The sequence below is a fragment of the Monodon monoceros genome, unplaced genomic scaffold (assembly GCF_005190385.1).
Source record: "Monodon monoceros isolate NGI ecotype Baffin Bay Population unplaced genomic scaffold, NGI_Narwhal_1 Super_Scaffold_7, whole genome shotgun sequence".
In the NCBI taxonomy this organism is placed as follows: Eukaryota; Metazoa; Chordata; class Mammalia; order Artiodactyla; family Monodontidae; genus Monodon; species Monodon monoceros.
In genome coordinates, this window is record NW_021703784.1 from 93,720,482 (window position 1) to 93,741,586 (window position 21,105).

The window sequence follows — 21,105 nt, forward strand, 5'->3', positions numbered from 1 at the left end:
TGAGGCTGAGAATCTATAAACTGGAGTTTTAGTCAATACAATGTTTTCTCTTTTAGCCTCTTCAGGTTTTTATAAAATAAGGATGAACTTCATCTGTCTTTACCTGTCCCTAAGGGTTGATGGAAGGGAAAAAAATGAGAGAACAAATGAGAGCGTGATTTAGAAAGTAATATTAAAAAATGAATTTAGGTCAGTATAATAATAATTATTTTTCTGATTATCCTGATGAGAGACCCTGCTCCCCCAAAAAGGTAAATACTGAGCTAAGGGTCCACGCCATTTACAGAAATCAAGTGATAAGAAGTCCTGCATTTGGGAACTTGTTCATGTGCCTTGGGTAGCTATCTGAAAGGCCTTTACCAGGACAGCCTCTGGACTAGAGAAGACAGCGGCACGTGTGCTCGATGTAATGACACACACACAGAGAATCCTGTTATAAAAATTCCCCAGCTTTGTGGTGCTGAGAAATGTGCCTGGGCAGCTTATAGCACACTGCTGGAACAGCCCTGTTATGGTCCTGAGGTCGAATGGGTCTGTTACAAATATGGAACTGGCTCTGGTTTGAGGAATAAGACAGACTGCCCCATGGCTGCTGCTGCTGCCTTAAGAACCTCCTACCTCCTATGTCCTCCCCATATGACTCAACTCCAAATTTAAGAATTAACCAGGGATCCTTAAATCTTTGGCCTGAGGAGACTACTGAAAAAGAGCCCAATGAAGTTTATGAATTTCTAAACTAGTCATCCAGAACATGCTTGCCTGACCTTTGGATAATCCCTTCCTTACACGTACATACCTGGCAGGAGCCTGGAATGAATTCATGGCTACTCCTCTCCATCGGCCTCACTACTGGCTGACTGTCCACAGAGATGGCAATGCCAGTCTTTTCCCCTTTGCACCTAATCAACTCTTTTCCTTCGGGTCAGGGGATGGGTGTGGGGCCTTCATCCTTTCTCACAGAGGTTTTCACTTTTCCAGAAGATAATCAATGGTTTCTGTCCAACCTATCGGCTATATGGTTAAATATGACTTGATATACAAATCAAAAGGACAAAGTGGCTGTGATCAGACAACTGTGGCTGGGATCACTTAATCTGTTAAATTTTTCTTCTCCCAAAGGTCAGATAATATAAGTTGGGGATACACCCAGAGTTCAGAAGGGATGTGCTTTAATTTCAGTGGGTTGGATGAGGGGAGCCTTATTTTTTGCCTATGGCAGTTCTAATGGGATTCACAAGAGTCTCCCCTAAAATCATAATGATTCATTATTGCAGGCAATGGGCCAGAAGGGCCAGAGATAGTGGTCTTGCAAGAAGGGAGACAATGCAGTTAGTAAATCAAATGCTTTGAGGTTGCGCTGAGTGTTTTGACTGCGGTCTCACAAGAATAAGGATTCTTTTCTAGAAATGTTCCAGACCAGGAAAGAAGCAAACAAAGCCTCTCACACGTCACAAATTTACCTTTTATAGTCTGTTGCTGCAGAGGGATTAACAAGCAAATACTATCAATTTGCTTCTAAGTACAGGAATTTGCTCTGGGGACAAAACCATCAAGAAGCCAGTATGATGGGTGACCCAGCTTAGGTGAGACAAGGTCAGAGCAACTGGAGAGAAGTAATTAAAGGCTGAGACCCCTAGACCCTGCTGCACAGATATTCACAACCTCCATGGCTATAGGAGTCATGGGGTATCGATTTGTCCTCCGACTCTGGCAGCTCCCCACCCTGCCCAAGTCCTCAAACAGTGTTGAAAGGGCAGCTCCCAAGAGCCCATCTTCTCCAGTGTTTGGGTATTAGGCTAAATCCTGCTTTGTGGCAGGAAGCCAGAAAATGCCACGTGAAGATCAGTAGCCTCCAGAATTCCTGATAAGCACTTGCTTACTTATCACACTCTAATGTGGGGGTGAGAAGGAAGGAGATGACAAGGAGATGACACAGAGGATGCAGGATGGGTAGGATCACTGATTTACAGGTTCTGAGAGGTCATCTGATCCAATGTTCCTATTTCACACATGCCTGGAATGAAAGGACCCTAAGGGAATGAGAATCTGGCCCATTTGGAAAACCACCCAGAGGTATAGTTTCCATTCCTTTCTCTGGCCGCAGTTTAACAGCTCTGAAAGTACCTCAGGGACAGGAACTACTCCTCACAATTAGCCCTAGAGACAAGACAATACTGGGCAACAAGTTCCCCAATGCTGACAGATGGCTATAGCTCTGGCTACTCCCAAACCATTTATGGTTTCAGCCATCAGTCTTTCCAACCCAGTGACTGGGTAATCTGTGAGCCTCCTCCCAGATTTCAATGGGGGCTGGCTCCATAAGCCCAAAGTTCATCAGCACTGACAAGAACGAAGATCCGAGACAGTAAAGGAAGCTCTGGTCTTTATTTTAAGGCACTCCAAATATATCTCCAGTAAAACCTTCCTTAAAGCTAGTCAGGTGCCCAGAAGCTCCCTGTCAGATGTTAAGGACAAAGCCGGGGACCTGCCAAAAATGCCTCCCCCTCTCTGACAAAAGTGACACCTTATGAAGCTACACCACCAAACTCCATATACTGGAGGAGGATTATCAGGTTCTGGGGTCCCTTTGTGGGGCTGGATACAAAACCTGGATGCTGATTCATGTTTGCAGAGGCCTGGTTTCAACCTGTCTCCAGGGCAGCTATTCCCTGGTAGATGACAAATGCTGACAGAAACCCCCCTCCCCAGGCAGGCTGTTCTCATTTCTGTCTAACATCTGTGAAGGGAATTGGGATCAATGAGCTAGAAGGAACAAATTTTTGAGTCAGTGCAGTCTCAGCATGTCAATAGGGAATGAGTCAGGTCACCAAGATCTTTACAGTTCTAAGGAGTGGGAGAAGATAATTCCTCTACTTCAGGGGTCCAAGACAATCTCTTGTACCACTTGCCTCTATCCCTCAAAGTCTCTAATAGGAAGTAGGAACAAAAGAAAACAGTTCCCAGATCAAAACTAAAAGCGTCTTGTTTCTTGTTCAAAGATAGACAGGAAAAGAACGAGAGGTAGCCAGGGGAACTCAGTGGGAAACCTCCCTCTCCTCCATCTTTCTAAAATTTAGAGGAAAAATGTATTGCTGCCCTCAACAAGATGCTTTCTTTTCTACCACATGTCAATAAAGCTCACACCATTAGTCCAAGTAGCAAACTGCATTGCTCAGATCAGCCCAAATAAGAAGCTAAAAGAAAAAAAACTTTGCAGTTTTCTTGTTTACATTTGGGAATCTCATTATCCTTAAAAGCTGGAACCTTGCCACTGTGGCAAGAGGTCAAGTGCGGTCGGCAGATCTCCCTTGTTTTAACCAAGACAATGAAAGCTGGCTGAGGGAAGAGGACAACTGGAAACTGAGGCCAGAAGGACCATGAGAGAAGTCGCAAGCCAAACGGGCTTTGAGGAAGAAAGGACTTGTGAGGAGGAGAAATGCCTTCTGGGTCGTGATGAGAATCAAGGGAGGCTTTAAGCTTTTAGAGAGGGTTACTAGAGGAGAATTAACTCTCTGGAAAGAGGAAAAAACATCAGTGGAAAGCAGATGCTAAGAGACAGCTGACCTTTTCATTGGAAATGGATGGCTACACTTCTTGTCACAGGCTGAGAAATGCACACATCCCAAAACAGGCAGGGGGAGGGATACTAGTCATCCTTTTTTTCTTTTGGGTTGATTTGCTTAGATTCATCAATTACTGGAGTTTCTTCATCCCTAGGAAAATGTGATTGTTTTTCAGAACCTTTAATTTCTTTTACTGTCTCTAAGCCTTCTTTATATCTACTTTGGAGTTTAGAACTCATAGAATGTTGATTTTAAAGTGGTTATTTAAAAACAAAAATCGGAATACCAAGTCACTTTACTTTCCAGACTTTGTTCAGTTGAAGCAGGAACAAATCTGCCTAGAACACTCTTGTTTAAACCAAAGCTCCCCCAGCAGAAAAGAAGCACAAACAGCTCCTTTTCTTATCTCTTGGGAACTTGTTGCCCTCCTCTGTTCCTGATAACCTGATGCCTTGTAGTCATTTCCAGCCAATCTCCTGTGATTTGTTGAGACCTACAGACTTTGTCTTATTCACCTGTTCCCCTCAAAGAGATCCCAAGGACAGTCAGAGAACAAGAATTTTATTTTTCAATCGGCCTGATGCTTTCCAAAGTCCATCTCTGGCTATTAGGATTGAAGCACAGAGATTACTTCAGTTGAGGGATCTACTTCTGTGCTAAATCAAATACCAAGGCACTCAACGCTCCTGGAACTCCCAGAAGTTAAAATAATTGCTTCCTCCTGTGCCCACACCTCTGTGCACAGCACAAGTTCTTGAACTTCCTCAGTTTTCTAAATCTCAAAGGAAATGGCCAAATGAGTAGTTGTTCTAGATATTCAGCTCAGATAAGGGAGTCTTTCAATATATTCATACACTTTACTTGATCCATATTTTTTTGAAAGAAGAAAGCTCAGGACGGGGGTTAAAATAAAATACTTTCAGCTTCTACAAATGCAGAAGTTGGTTCTCCTACCAATTCTTTTTTTTTTTTTAAATAAATTTATTTATTTTATTTATTTATTTTTGGCTGTGTTGGGTCTTCGTTGCTGCGCGAGGGCTTTCTCTAGTTGCAGCGAGCGAGGGCTACTCTTCGTTGCAGTGCGCAGGCTTCTCATTGCAGTGGCTTCTCTCATTGTGGAGCATGGACTCTAGGTGCGCAGGCTTCAGTAGTTGCGGCACGTGGGCTCAGCAGTTGTGGCTCACGGGCTCTAGAGCACAGGCTCAGCAGTTGTGGCACAAGGGCTTAGTTGCTCTGCGGCATGTGGGATCTTCCTGGACCAGGGATGGAACCCGTGTCACCTGCATTGGCAGGCGGATTCTCAACCACTGTGCCACCAGGGAAGCCTCTCCTACCAATTCTTAAAAAACAAAATGTCTTACCTTTCACTTCTGAAACAGCCACTGGGAATCTCCCACCATTTCTCAGTGCTGTGACTGGAACCCTGAGAAACTCACTGATACTGGGCAGAACTGTGGTCACTAGCAAGACACTCTATATTTTCGTAAGAATTATATCTAATACTTATGTTTAATTACCATTTCCTGAGGCACGTGCTAGGCACACTGATGGTGCTGGTGAGTAGGGGTGTGTGTTCATGTACGTGCAGGGAATACACAGCACACAAGATTTCAAAGCAACATATTCCCAGAACGAATGCTGAGTGCCTCCTGTGTGCCAAGCACAGTGAAGGCTGGGGATACAGCAGTGAAAAGACCCGTTAAGAAGCCAGGTGTCCAGCACGTATGCACCAGGAGAGCAAGGTCCAGATCCATTCTGTTCATTGTATTCCCAGACCTAGCAAAGTACCTGGCCCAGGGTAGGGGCGCAATAAAATTTTGCTGAGTGAAAATAATAAAATGCAGCATAGATTGTGCTCTACTAAAAAGCCATGGAGGAAAGCAAGCATCAAAGTCGGAGGAATCTGTCATGGAAAAATTTGCCTAAACTAATGGCTTTGATTGTAGCTCTAACGTTATTTTTAATTTTTTATTTTGCCCCCTCCCTTCTCTGACAAACTGCATCAGAGACACCCCTGACTTCTCTCATACCTCCTCCCCCTTTTCTACAACATGCTGAAGAAAGGAACTTTTTGAGGATAGATGCTTTGTACCACATCTCAGAACTCAACTTTAAGATAATTGCAGCGGGAGCAGCTTTTACTCAACTGACAAGCAGCTTTAAGAAAATTAATGAGGACAAAATCTTAGGAAGGAGTAAATCATTTCTGACAACAAAACTGTCTCTCTTTTATCCCAATCTCCCCTTGAAGAAATAGTACCCTTCTAGGATACAAAAATAAAATATCTTTATTTTTGGTTTTTGCCACTCCCAAGCCCAGACAAGATTAAGAAGAAGCTCAGTTCCCTTAGATTGCTGGAGAATACTCTGGATTGAACTAGAGTTCTAGGTCACTTTTTTTTTTTTTTTGGCTACATTGAGTCTTTGTTGTTGCGCGCAGGCTTTTCTCTAGCTGCAGTGAGCAGGGGCTACTCCTCATTGCGGTGGCTTTTCTTGCTGCGGAGCATGGGCTCTAGGCGCGTGGGCTTCAGTAGCTGTAGCACGCAGGCTCAGTAGTTGTGGCTCGCAGGCTCTAGAGTGCAGGCTCAGAAGTTGTAGCACATGGGCTCAGTAGTTGTGGCTCACGGGCTCTAGAGCACAGCCTCAGTAGTTGTGGCACACGGGCTTAGCTGCTCCGCAGGACGTGGGATCTTCCTGGGCCAGGGCTCGAACCCGTGTCCCCTGCATTGGCAGATGGATTCTTAACCACTGCGCCACCAGGGAAGCCCTCTAGGTCACTTTTGAAAACCAAACTTTTAGAATCTAGGAAGTACTGATGACTGGATTTGATCACAGGCTAAATTCAGGGCAAGGAGTAAGCCACAGTAAAGATTATATGTTGAAGAATGGAGATAGGATAAGCCAAAAGAGCCTATGCATGTTAGTTACATAATGCTGGTCAGTGCTGACAGAGCTGGCTACCCATCCCGACCCAGGGTCTAAGCTACAATTTAGTTATGACTAATTTGAGTACTCTGGACACCAAGCCTTTTCTGTGGTTCATTTTAATGAACTTATAATAATAATAATCAGTCATCACTAGGCTGTTCTGTGAAGATGGCTATGAAATTGTATGAAATAAAGAAAGCCAACTAATGTTTCTTTATAACCAGGGTGACACTAAGATATCCATTAATGGGTACCACAGCGACATCTTCCATCCAAGGATAACAGTGAGTTGAATGTTGGAAAAAGGAACTCAAGAACTACACCTTCAGATGGGGAAGGTCCTGGAGAGAAAGATATTTCTTCTCACTTTTTAAGCCTAAGAATCTCTGTATTCTATAGCACGAAGGCAAACAGGAATGGGATCACGGTTAAGAGCCTCAACAAAGTCAACTGTGGGCAGGCAAGAATTTTAATTAGAATTGGGAAAAAGGCTCCACAGCATTAGTCTTTAAAGTACCATCACTAGGATGCTAGCATATCCAGAAATGCTATGGGCAGGAGGTACTCATCAATTTCTCAACTTCCTGAAAGTATATGAAAGATCTGGTTAAAGGAGCCATAGAAATAAACCAGATGAGATTCCAGAGACAAGGTGAGAGCAAAAAAGAAAACGACAAAGCTATACTGACAGGTGAGGTCTAATTGGGATCCCCATGCAGTTGATGATTGGTTCTCAATCTTGACTCAGCATGCAGACTCAACTGGAGGGCTTGGTAAAACAAGGATGGCTGGGCCCTACCCTCAGAGCTTCTGATTCAGCAGGTCTGGGACAGGGCTGAGAAGCTGCATTTCTATTAAGTTCCCTGATGATGCTGACTTAAGTCCCGGGGAATACACATTGAGAACTACTGGCCAGTTAGATATAAGTAGGTTGTAGGTCTAAAAAAATCTGCTTCCTTTTCCAGCTGCCTAGGACCTACTGAGAATGAAGGGGATGCATATCTTTACAGCTGGAGCTCTAGAGGGAGAAGGTATACAAGGGGACTGTCCACTACTGAAGAGCAGAACTCTCAGGGTCAAGAAGGGGTTGGGGGAGGCGGGAGAGAAGAGAGGAAGAAGGGGGAGAAGAGGGGGGAGAGAGAGGGGTGGAGGGAGGGAGGGGCAGGCTTTCTTTCCAACACCCCCTCCAAACTAACAATCTGTCTGGGTAATAGTTGCTCAACCCTTGAATACAGTTTCACCACATAGCCACAGAGAAAAAGCTTTCAATAAAATTGACCCTTAAGTATTGATGTTTGAGGCTTGGCCTTAAAGAGCACAATGCTGTCCCATGGAGAAAGGAGAGCTAAACTGCTTTCTGTCCTAGGGCTTCTTCTCCCACCCAAGTCCCTTGTCCATCACTTCTGCCCAAACTGCCCCAGCACTGCCTCCCCACCTACACCCACACCTCGACTGCTGACGTTTGCCCCCATTCCTAGGTAAAACAGCACTTATTACAAACTGGAGGCATAGTTTGCTATATGACTATTTCTGGTTTCATTAGTAATTTTATATTTTTGTTATTTTGCTTTCACTTGGTTACAACCAAAGTTATTACATTAAGTTACCATAATTTTAGAAGATTAATTGCAGTTTTCTGCTACAATATTGTGCCTTGTTCCAATTAGAAAATGAAAAGCAGAGAGAGAACTCAGGCAGTTTAGTGTTTTGAGAATTCAGCAAAACTTCAGCTTAGCAATCTTTAAATGTCTAACTTAAAGACCAAACAGAAATTAACAAAAAGTCCTACTGGCTCAAGTGTGAGGGAGTCAGATGGCACATAAGACCCTGAGGCAGAGATAGTAGCATATTCAGCCTGGAAGAGCCTCGAATCGACAGACGGAAGGGGGAGATAAAATATGTGCCTAGTCTTATTTTTCCTGATTTGCCAATGATACTAAAATTGGGAAGACTAAGCCTAGCCTTAGTAAGCAGAGAAGGGAAATATCTGAGGACCCTAGATCCTAGAAACAAGGATAATAATTAAATTCAACATGGGGAAGAAAATAATTCAGCACATAGAGATATTCAAGGGAGAACCCTGTAAAGCAACAACAGCTGAGAAAAATGGGAGGTGAAGCACGGACAGCCAAGAAGCTAAGAGTTTTATAGGAGACAGAACACAAACACCACTGTGCCTGCAACAAAATTAGCAAAGGATCAAAGCATCACACATAAAACCACGATAAGAAGTAAACCTGAGACTGTATCTCTGCCTCTGCTGAAGAGGCTGAGGGCAGAAACCTAAAATGAAGAAAGCAGTCATTAAGAACAGCAGTTCTCAAACTCAAGTGCGTATGAGAATCATCTGGAAAGCTTGTTTTTTTGTTTGTTTGTTTTTTGCGGTACGGGCCTCTCACTGTTGTGGCCTCTCCCGTTGCGGAGCACAGGCTCCGGACGTGCAGGCTCAGCGGCCATGGCTCACGGGCCCAGCCGCTCCACGGCATGTGGGATCGTCCCGGACTGGGGCACGAACCTGTGTCCCCTGCATCGGCAGGCAGACTCTCAACCACTGCGCCACCAGGGAAGCCCTGGAAAGCTTGTTTTACAAATACAAATACCCGGTCCCCTTCCTGCCCAATTCTTATTCTGATTTTGGTCTGAAGTGGAGTCTGTATTTTAACAAGGACCCCATGCATTCTAATGCAGGTTGTCCAAGGAGCACAGTTTGAGAAGCACTGATCCAGAGGTCTGAAGAACTGCTTAGAATAAGCATGCCAAGGCGAAGAGCAATTAGCAATTCATTTTTACAGGAGTTTTCACATGGGATTGTGTAAGAGATCATCTCTTGGGGAGAGATGGTCACTTAGTGGGAATTAAAATAAGTCGATGCTCTGGAGGATGCTCTCCTGGGAATGTCTGCCGGCCCAACAATTTCACCTCTCTGAACGTTACCACAGTGAATTCCAAGAGGTAACATCACAGAGAAGGGGGATTCTGGGTAGAAAAGCTCTAGGACAGGCCCAGTACCCATAAATTCCTTCAAGGACAGAGCTTGACATTACAGATGGAGACAGCCACCTATACTTACCTGTGCAAAGAGGGAGATGCTCTACTGTCCCATTAAACCCTCGCTCCCTGTTCTCAGACAAAAATGCACTTCTTGCCTTAAACGGTGGTACAGCACAGCTATCCAAAAAAGCTGGTGTCTTCCCTTCCACCAGTGACTGAATTCAGGGACATGTGCTGAATGCTTTGGTGCCTTTGGACGTAAGGGGCAACCAAGACCTGGAAAACCAGAAACCTTTCTGTAGCATGGGGGTTTAAAGTCAGACTGGGTGGACACAGGGTGAGCAAAACCTTGTTGAGAAGCCCGGATCCTGCCTCTTTTGTGAGAAAAATGCTTCCCAAATGAGAGCTTTCTAGTTACTTCAGCTCCCTCTCCTAAGTGGCAGATGGGGTCTAATGAGAATCAAAAAAGCCCTGCTGGGAATGCTGAGAAGTAGCTCTTGTCCTGAGGCATGGAGCAGCTGGCTAGGTGCCTTGAGCCCCTACACAGCAGACTTCTCCAACTGCATTCCCTGAGCTGCCGGCCCCATATGTGACAGCATCTTGGCTCCCGCCCTGGAGCTGTTTGCCTTTAGCCAGATGTTTCTGGCTACTTATAGAAAAGAGGAACCTTGCTAGGATGGAGGACTGGCAGGCTGTGCCCAAAAGTTGGGCAGGAGCCCTCGCTTCCAGAAGAGGCTGGAGATGTCCATTAGTGTTGCTGAAATCAGATCCTCTCTTAATGATTAGAAACAATTATTCCACAATTAGGTAGGAAGGGTTAGAAGAACAGCAAGGATCAAGATTCTAGGTGGTAAAAAGCAGACACCAGGTACTTTTACCATCCAAATCTGCTTAAGATAAGAATATTTAAACTAAAATTCACCTTCCATCCTCATTTATCTAGGTAAGAAAATAGGATTGATGAACTTCCTGCAAAGTCCTCTCCCAATCACTCAATGTCAAATATTTCTAGTCACATGGATTCAAGAATCAGAACTTTCCTGTCATTGTGATGTCAAGAGCAGAGAATGCCTTGTTTCTACCCTTTCAGAGGCATGGCGGGACACGATGTCACCCATCAATGGTTCTGCTAGTTACCACCTAGAAACAATAAGGATGCTTTTCTTGAGATTCTCTTTCATTTATTCAGCTTCTCCTAAATGAGAGGTTTCTTATTAGGTATTTGGAGTTCATAAAGATGAAACAGACACGATCCTACTCTCAAGGAGCTCATGGGCCAAGAGAGGAGAACGATGTGGAAATAAATAACTGCAGTTCGGTGTGATGAGTGTTAACACAGAGAGTGTGCCAGGTACAGGGGTGGCACAGGAGGGAGTGATCAATTCTGTTTAGGAAGGTTCCATAGAAGGGGAAGAGCTTGCAGGCAGTTGGGTTTCAGGGAGAAAAGGGCACTCCAGGTAAAGGTACCCCGGCAAGAGAGAGCCTTACTAATTCAGGGGGCTTGGAAAGTGGCTCAGTAGAGTTGGATAGAAGGTCCTTGTAGGAGACAGGAGGGACAAGAGGCTGGAGACACCACACCTGGCCACCCACTTTCTATTGCTTTGTATATAATGGGTCCTATCTTTAGGGTTTCTTCTTTAAAACAAATGCTTCATATTCCAGGCTGAATTCAACAAGCATCTACATGTGTGGCACTAAATGAGGGACCCCGGGGGATATGCCCCTAAGGAGCTTACACTGAACCTAATTGGGTGGATTAAACATACACACCACACTGCTAAAGAAAACACAAAACAACACATAAACAAGTGCATAAAACTATAAGTGGCACAGCATAAGTGCTAAGGGAATTCACAGGTTCTTAGATTGAGACCGAGCTTAAACACCATCTAATTAGAGAAGTGTTCAAATGCTCAACTCCCCTTGACAAAACCCTGGCCAAATGAGCACTCATGGGATGTGGGAATAATCTCAGTCAGAAACTAGACAGGTTGAGTCCAGGAGGCCACTAACCCCAGGATGCCCAGAAGGCTTTTATGGCAATACAAGCAAGGACGGCTTCAGACAAGAAAGGGTCCTAAATAGAACATTTCTCTGCTACTGAAATGGATGGGACAGTTAAGAGCATAGCAGCTGCCCAAAGTCCTTATCCTCCATCATGATTACAACCTCAGGAAAAGAACATTTCATAGTATACTATTTATCTCTTTTTATAGCTTGCGTCCTGAAAAATTTATTTTAAAAAGAAGCATAAATATTTCATTGGGTTCTCTGTGTATCTCCAGACTAAAGGTTTCATGTTGAGGTAAGGAAGTATTCAGTTTGGTCTTTATGCAAAGATCCTTTCAGGCCTCTGGGGACCCAGCTCATGATTTAGGGTATGAGAAAGCCCCTGCCTTTTAATAGTCCAGAGCTTCCAAAAGTGCGGCCTGCTGGTCATTACTAGGCTGGACTGGAGTCCTTCCTGGCTCCTTATGGGCATGACATCTCTGGTCCTGGCTGGGAGACCACAACCTTGTCCTGCATTACCCTGCCAGCCAGGCCTAGGAGAGCCGCCATACAGTGAAGCCACGAGCAATGCACTCACCCTCATGGAGGTCTCGCCACCATGGGCCTGTTGCAGCCTGAAGACCTGGGCCACCATGTGCTCCGTGGAGGGGTGCAGCAGGATCCTTCGTGAGGCCAAGCCCACCATTACATATCGACCCATCGGGGACAGGCTCACTGAAATGGCATTGGGACCTGAGGGCCAGAAAAACAGAGAAACATCTCCCAGAGTTCTTGCTATTACAAGGGAATAATTTTCCCTCTTAGTCTTTTCTCTTTCTCTCTAATCTTCATCTTTGTTTGGTCATCCTGGGGTTAATCTCATAGGACTGTAGTGAAGAGTACAATGAGAAGGCATGTAAAGTACTGAGTACAGTGTTTGACACATAAAAAGTACTTAATAAATGCTAATCAGTATTATCATAGAATCACATTAAAAAATTATTATACTGTAAATACTATTTTGAAATCTACTTTTTTCACTTCATCCATTACGAACATTTTTCACCATTAAATAGTCTTCTGTAAGAGCATTTTAAAGGCCAAATGGTATTCTGCCTTATTAATGCACCATTATTTCTTTAAGCAACTCTTCACAATTTGACATTTTTCTCTATGATAAATAACACTGCTGTGAACATCCTTCTGAATAAATCTTGCATAGTTTTCTGATTATTTCCTTAGAAGTGAAATTACTGGATCAAAGAGAACATACATTTTGGGGGCTTTTAATACACAATGCCAAACGGCCTTGCAGTGTGTGTGTGCCCACTTCCCCAAGCCATGGCCAAGAACGAAGCTCTCCCTTATTCCTGCCCATAACAACAGGAGTATGCTGGTGATGCCACTGTGGTAGGGAGGACTCTTATTCTGAGATTCTTCTGCAGTGCTACCAGCCAGCACAAAGCAATCTTCCTCTGACACGTGCCCCAGTGAAGCAGGGGCAGTATGTGACCATTACTCCCACCTAAGCTATACCTCACCTAGGAATGCCCAGGCCAAGGTACCAGCATCCCTTTGTCACCAGGTTGGGCTTCCTATCCCTTACCAAATCGCTTGGTGTAGAGCATTTCGCCCAGGTTATGGGGGGCCAGAGAGTACACTGCCAGGATGCCTTCATCAGGAAAGCCCCTTTGGCTGCTAGGGATGAAAGCCGCCAGAAGCTGGCCATCTGCAGAAATGTCACAGCTGGCATCATTGTAGATCTTGCAGTTCTGCACCAGCACATTCATGGAGGCTGCATCAGACAAAGAAAGAAAAGAGGGTAAGAAAGTTTGGAGTTGATGGTATAAAAAATTCTGGGTCAAGAAATCTGGGGGTCTCTCTAAGGGCCTGAACCTGAACCCTCTCTAGAAATACTAAAGGCTGCCTTATCAAACTAAAATGTCATGGAACAAGCAACACAAGACACACAAAAGATATGTCTCTTCTACCACTTTAATAGGAAACTACAGAGAGTCAACACAACCATAACCACATGCTGAGTCTTAGCTCACACTTAGGAAACATCACTTGAGAGATGAGCTAGGGAAAAAGTTATTAAAAATTGTTCCTGGAGAGCCACTCAACAGCTGTTATTGTCCAAAACTGAGATGAATGAAAATGTAAACCCACTGATTCCAAGAAATAGCTGATCCAGGTAAAACTTCCTTGGGGGTGAGAATCCTACTCCCGATCTCTATGTGACCTTGGAGAAGGAAATCATTTCACCAGTTTTCGTCTTATTTTCTCATTTAAGAAAACTGGAGCATTTAGAGACTTCAGTCTTCTGGACGGCTCCTTGCTAATGCTAATCCCTAATTCCACAAGAGAGGATAAAGAGAAACAAAGCCTAGCCCTGGCTGGATGGCTGGAACTATTTTCATTTCTCACTACGCTCTATCCCTCGCCCATACCATAAGCCAATGACCATGGGCAGCCCCAGTCTGCACGTAGCAGTTACTGAGAATTAAGTACAGTCAGCCAGGCAGCAGGCAGGCTCAGCACCAGCGAGGGAACGGGTGGGGTCGGAGGTGGGGTGGAGGAATGCCTGTCCGTGGGGAGAATCGTGCCACATGACAGGACTAATGAGATGTTAGCTAGCTCTGGGGCTGCGCCTGCATGATTTGTTCCGGTTTTCATTTGAATCCCTCTCTGAGGCCCATTGTGCAAATCCCTGCCGGGAGGAAGTGCCCTACCCTTGATGTGAGCCTGGAATCAGATGGCCCACACCATGGGCATGAGCAGAACAGCACAACACATCCAAAGGGACCAAGCTCCTCTGGGCTCTGTCTCATTTAGATCTACTTACATGCAAAGAGACTAATTCACTTTCTCTTATTTGAAGGAGATCACTTCAGATGTCCACTGTCAGAGGCATTATGGTTAAAACAAACAAAAAGGCAAGTTCAACTGCCCTCACCAGATTCCAGGTGATCTACTCCAGGAAGCCAAATGGCCTGACCAGGAAGGTCAAGGGCAAGTTTCCCCAGGAAATTACCTTAAGGAAAACAAAACAAAGAGCTGCTTTCCAGGGGGAACGTGAGACTTACGGGATCAGGGATTCAGAGTGATTTCTAAAACTCTATATTCATCCCCCTTTCCCTGTGTGTGTTGTTAATGAAGCCATAGAGATGACAGAGGAGATCAAAAAAGACATCAGAACACATTGATTAGGCTATTGTGCCAACTCCTGGGGGCTGACACCTACAGCACCATTACACATAAAGCTGAGGAGGGACCACAAGGATGGTTCTGTTTGCTAACTAATAAGATAATGACATCCAAATACTCATTGCTATCACCATTAGGGCTCTGTACTGCTCAACTTCCAACCCACCATCTGCTCGAGCCTGTATGGCTAGATTTATCTAGTTAGCACTGAGACTGTCTGCTCCTTACTCAGGGTCCCAAGCCTGTTGCCAAAAAGATAATCTCCTCCCCCTTCCCAGGACTGACACAGGATTACAGTTGGGGATACAAAACCAAAGCAACTGCGGGAGCTTCAACAGTGAGTCCAGGGACTTCCCTAGTGGCGCAGTGGTTAAGAATCTGCCTGCCAATGCAGGGGACACGGGTTCGAGCCCTGGTCTAGGAAGATCCCACATGCCGCGGAGCAACTAAGCCCCTGCGCCACAACTACTGAGCCTGCACTCTAGAGGCTGCGAGCCATGACTACTGAGTCTGCGCGTGCCATAACTACTGAAGCCCGCGTGCCTAGAGCCCATGCTCTGCAACAAGAGAAGCTAATGCAATGAGAATCCTGCCTACTGCAACGAAGAGTAGCCCCGGCTCGCTACCAGAGAAAGCCTGCGTGCAGCAACAAAGACCCAACACAGCCAAAAATAAAATAAATTAAAAAAAAAAAAAGTGAGTCCATCTTGTTTTTCTAACCTTTATGTTGGCACAATCCTCAGAAAGGTAAAAAGAAACTGACAATTTAGACTGCAACCATCAAAGGAAGAGAGAGAAAGAAAGCAATGACAAGTATTAAGTAGGACATGAAAATAAACAGAAAAGGAAATGGGACTCTGTGGGCTTTAAGGCAGCTTTGTATGGCTTCCATTTTATCTACATTTAATGTCCCAAAAATGCATGGTGAGTATTTTATGAAAGTCGGCTTTTCTATCTTGCTGTTACAGACATCTAGCTTGTATGTGTTAACCTGCAATTCAGTCAAACATATAGAAGCCTACAATGACCCTCAAAACTCACCACCAACATTAAAAAAGCACTGAACTAGATACTGCCAGATTAATTACTAAGAGGGGTCTGCGGGTGAGGGGGAAAGTACAAGTAAGGTTTTCCTTCTTTTGGGAGGCTCGGCTCTAAGCCCACGAAAAACTGGGCATATAGACAAAAAGCATTTTGTCAGCCTCAAATTCAAGCCATGGTGTTTGTGTTTGTACTGTATTATGATGATTCCAAGTCAATGGCCATCTCCCAAATTTTGTCCCATCCCCTCAACTCCACCCAATTTCACAACTGCTCCCAGTTCCTGCAGTGAGCTCAGAGAGAGATATGCAAATAACAAGTGAAAAGAGAATGCTAAAAATTAAAATGGAGCTTCTCCAGCAGTATGTTTCCCTTTCAGAACTTGTACAGCTAGGGATCTAGGGTTTTACTTCTACCATAATGAAGGGGATGTAATAGGCACAGAGTGATCTGGTAGCTTCACTGAGTAGTGGGTGGTGTGTTTACAGTTTCATTAATATTTCAAAGCTCCAATTAGCAATTTACATTTATTGCTTGTTGTATACTAATTTCATGGAAATTAATATACAACAAGCAATGGAAATGGAAATGTTGAGATGGAACATGGAACGGAAATGGAAATGTTCAGTTACAGTGGTGAGTGGTCACTGCTTCAATTCGCTCATGCAGCTTCTTCTCGTAAGGCTGAAATTTTGATGAGTTAATTTACAAAGGGAGAGATTTCCTGGGTCTCTGTTACTTCTTTTCTCAGGCCATAGCAAAGTAATGCACTAATGACAAGGAGAGCTCATCCTTTTTGGACTCAATAATGATGTAAGCAGGTAGAGAAAAAGGTGAAGTTAAATACAGTTTAAGACAGTGGCAACCCACACACCACTAGAAACCTTTGTTCTGCTCCCTGCCTTGCCTTACCACAGTGGTTCTCAAGTATCAGCAGGCATCATAATCACCTGGAGGGCTTATTAAAACACAGAACGCTGGGGTGAGGCCTGAGAATTTGTATTTTTAGCAAGTTCCCAGGCATCTGATGTTGCTGGTCTGGGACCACACTTGAAAACTGCTGTCTCACCAAACAGTCCTTGACCCCTGAGCTGGAGCTCCAGCAAACTGCCCTGCACTTAAAGGCAAAACACATGTCGGGAATGATGATGGAGCAGTTAGCTGGGCAGCTGAGAATGGAAATAAAGTCTAGGAAAGAAAGGATTTTTCAAATCAAAACTGCTTAAGAGCTTCAGGGGGCAGCTCCAGGAGGAGCAAAAACAATGCAGAAGACAGCAGGAAGCCATGTTCCAGACTGTGCAATGTAATCTCCTCCTAATTATAAATGATTTCCAAGTTAAAATGCCCTAGCAGGGAATGGGAGGGGTAAGAAGTACTGATGCCTGGAGGAGCAGAGGGCTCTGCCTTTCTATCAGCTCCATAAATTATAAACAAACACCTTGTACAAAGATCGGTTTGTAGCCTGTTGCTGGCTGGCCAGATGAGGCCACGGGAGCGATGAGCAGTTGCAGTACTTTTACAAATGCATTAGATATGGATTTGGAAAACCCAAAGGGGTTTAAATCAGCAGGAAAATTTCCTTTTCACTATCTCTGAGCCCTCAGAGTTCAGAATAGGACCTCCTGCACAGAGCTCCAATGACACTATATAAGCATTCCCAACGGCACCAATCACTACATCCTCTCTGGATGTGTGTGTGCCCCACACTGCTCAGCCCCTGGGTTTCTTAAGGTCCGTTCCGTCAGGGCACCCTGGTGACTAATGCTATTCTCCCACAAGAGTTCACTCTTAAAAAGCACAGTGAATCTAATGAGCTATTTTTTCCCCCATGAGAGCGGTTTCAAAATTATCTATGTTATATGAGGCCTTATTCACAAATTTCTAAACGCTTTACAGATAGTAATTCATTAATCCTGTATCTCAACTAAGAGAAACAGGTGGTAACACTCTTTAGCCTAATTCTAGAAAAGAGTTAAATTCAATTCAGATAAGTCAGATGACCTCTTAACAACACAGTGGCTGCTGAACACGTGAGTAAAACTGAGGGCCAGTGGCTCCCAGGCATGAGCTGTGCCAAAGCCAAACACTTCCCTCCTCTGGGAAGTATGCAAGGTTCAGAAACAAATCCTACAGATTCCCAACTGAACTCTGCTGACAGCTGAATCTACCAGATTCAGAACTGTAACTAGACTTTATTCAGACCAACCAGAAAAAGCAGTTAGAGTTAATTACAGGAGCCTCAGGTGAAAGTGACTGTCATTCTAGAGGGTAATACCATGGCAAGGAACACTGGCCACCATCAGACATATACGCCCTAAACTCCTAGAATGCCAAGTATTTCCCAAGGCCAAAACTCTGAGAAAAATAGGGCACTTTTAAAAAGCAGAAATCTAACACTGCACAGGACTTAAATGAGGAAGAAAGGTGAGCCAAACTAAATGAGTCAATCTGGTTGCACATGATGCTTTTTGATCAGCTCAGGTTTTACAACAGCCATGATCAAAGGAAGAAAGAAGGAACACAGAAGGTGAATGACAGGAAGTTGTAGTCAGAACAAGTACAGAGCTTGTACAAAGAATGTTAAGGACAACCAAAAAGACTGTCTCAGCTCTGCTAGCAGCATATCCAATGCCTGTATTCTTCTGAATATTTGGTTTTTCTATCAAAGAAAATTGTCTCCAACTGGGGAGAAACAACATGCTTCAGAAGGATCAGAAGCCAATTACAGATGAGGCAACAGGTTAAAAGAGAACCATCTTTTTTACATGAACATCACTTTACAGAGATGGAAAATACACCTCTCAGAGTACTGAAAACAGGGGCAGGGGTGACTTTAGAATTATAGCCATACTCTCAAAGAATCACAGTATAATTTCCAAGAAAAAGACATGATAAAAAGAGCTAACATTTACTGACCATTTACTACAGAAAGTGCCAGATGCCGTACAGAGTGCCTGACATGTATCAATGTTAACTAATTTAATTCTCCTAACAATCCTATGAGGTTGGCACTATTATAACCCTCATTTTATAGACAAGGAAACTAAGGTGTAGAGAGATTAAGTTACCAAGGTCACACTGCTAGAAGGTGGCTGAGCAAAACTTGAACCTGGACATTGTAGCTGAAGAGTTCATTTGCTTAACCATCACAGGACAGTTCACAAAGAAAACGTTATCAAAGAACTACCTCTCCCTATGCTTGTGAAAAAAAGGGAAGAAAAAAGCATCAGGCTCCGACCTTTAAAGTATAAAAAGTACCAAGTAATTCCAATACTATTTAAGCTGTTCCAGACAAAAAGAAAAACTTTCAAATTATATTTGTAACACAAGCATAACACTGATACCAAAACTCATAGATTTTATGAAAAAGAATAGGATAGATCCATCTCACAAATTTCAAGGAAAAAACTCTTAAGTAAATTATTAGCAAGCTACATGGAAAGAATTTAATGTTAAAGCATATACCATGAACCAGGTGGGGTTTATTCAAGGGATGTAAGGTTGGGTTCAATATTACAGAATCTATCAACATAATGATTTCGGGGCTTCCCTGGTGGTGGTGGTTAAGAACCCACCTGCCAAAAAAAAAAAAAAAAAAAAGAACCCGCCTGCCAATGCAGGGGACACGGGTGTGAGCCCTGGTCCGGGAAGATCCCACATGTCATGGAGCAACTAAGCCCATGCACTGCAACTACTGAGCCTGCGCTCTAGAGCCCGCGAGCCACAACTACTGGAGCCTGCATGCCTAGAGCCCGTGCTCCGCAACAAGAGAAGCCTCCACGCTGAGAAGCCCACGCACCACAACAAAGAGTAGACCCTGCTCATCACAACTAGAGAAAGCTCGCGCAGCAATGAAGACCCAACGCAGCCAAAAATAGATAAATTAAAAACAATAATAATCAAGGGAAGTTTATTGGTACTATTGGGATTTAAAAATTAATTTAAGGTCAATTAAGTCTCCAGATACTTGTTTAAAAAAAACCATAATGATCTCATTATTAGGTCAAAGGAGAGAAAAAAACATGATCATCTTCAGAGATGCTGATAAGGCAGGACTAAATTTAACATCTATTCTTTTTTTTTGCGGGGGCGGTTAGGGGGGAGTCCTAACCACTGAACCGCCAGGGAATTCCGAGTATCTATTCTTGATTAAAAACTCACAATAAAATAAGAATAATGACTTCCTTAAAACAATAAACTAGTTCTGGTTCAACCCAAAAGTCAGCAATATGCTTACCGGGAAAAAGCTTGAAGTTTTTCTACTGAAATGAGGAATGATATGAGCATGCCTGCTATTATTTAACATTGTTCTGATGGTAGCAGCCAATGCACTTAGACAAGAGGAAGAAATCACAGGTGTACAACTTGGAACAGAGGAGGTAAAATTAATACTATTTACAGATAACATACTTAGAAAACCCATGAGATTTAACTGAATAACAACTATAATTAGTAAACAAATTCAGTAAAATAGAATTTTTTTTAAAGCTTGTAACAATAAACTTTAAAAATGTATAAAATTACACGAAGAAAACTTTAAAACATTCCTAAGACCACAAGAGAGACTTGGAGAAACTGAAAAATCATACCATGTTCTTACATAAGAAGATACCATAACAATATTGAGTCTCCTTAAGTTACTTTATATGTTCAATGCGATCGCATTAATTACACTAACAGAATTTTTTCAGGGGGGTGAAGGGAAGAAGCGAGGTAGTTTTAAAGTCCATACAGAAAACCAAAATGTTCAAGCAGGCAAGAAATTTTGGATTAAAAAATTAACAAGAGGAGACTAGTCCTACCAGATTCTAAAACAGAGCCTCAAACTTAAACCAATGTGGTACTGTTACATGAATAATCAGACAGATCCCTGGGACAGAAGAGACAGAATAAATACATCCAAATACTCAACAGGAAATTAACAGGATGAAAGTGACATCCCAAATCAATGGGGACAAATAGATCATTTTATAAACTGGTTGCGACAAATGAGTAGCACATGGGAGAAAAGTTGGATCATACTCTGCTTATTTAGGACTAGGTTAAACTTCTGATGAATCAAAGATTTAAAGTAAAAAACTAAAATATAAAAGTACTAACTGATCTTCTTGATGCTGCCACAAAATCTAGGAACCATAAAAGGAAAGTTGGATAATTCTGACTACTTAAAATAAGTTCTATGACAAAAATAACCTTCAGCAGAGTCAAAAGACAAATGACAACCAGGAAACTCCTATTATGAGTTAATTTTCTGATTTATAAAGAGCTCCTGTAGAACTGGTAAGGAAAAGATCAACAACACAATAAAAAAAAAAATAGGTAAAGCACAGAGACAAGCCAAGAAAAGGCAACACATGTGGCTAAATGTATGCAGAGCCACACA

The 21,105-nt window shown here is 43.4% G+C and overlaps 1 protein-coding gene across 11 annotated transcripts in view; it reads right to left on the reverse strand.

The window, feature by feature from the left end:
• AMBRA1 (autophagy and beclin 1 regulator 1) overlaps window positions 1-21,105 on the reverse strand; it is a 173,361-nt gene that overhangs the window by 18,827 nt on the left and 133,429 nt on the right. For all 11 annotated transcript variants that reach the window (XM_029207199.1, XM_029207194.1, XM_029207193.1 and 8 more), the window contains 2 exons: window positions 13,078-13,266; window positions 12,070-12,224 (listed from right to left, as the gene is read on the reverse strand). In XM_029207199.1, coding sequence (XP_029063032.1) covers window positions 12,070-12,224; window positions 13,078-13,266 — 344 coding nt within the window. The remainder of the gene's footprint in view (window positions 1-12,069; window positions 12,225-13,077; window positions 13,267-21,105) is intronic.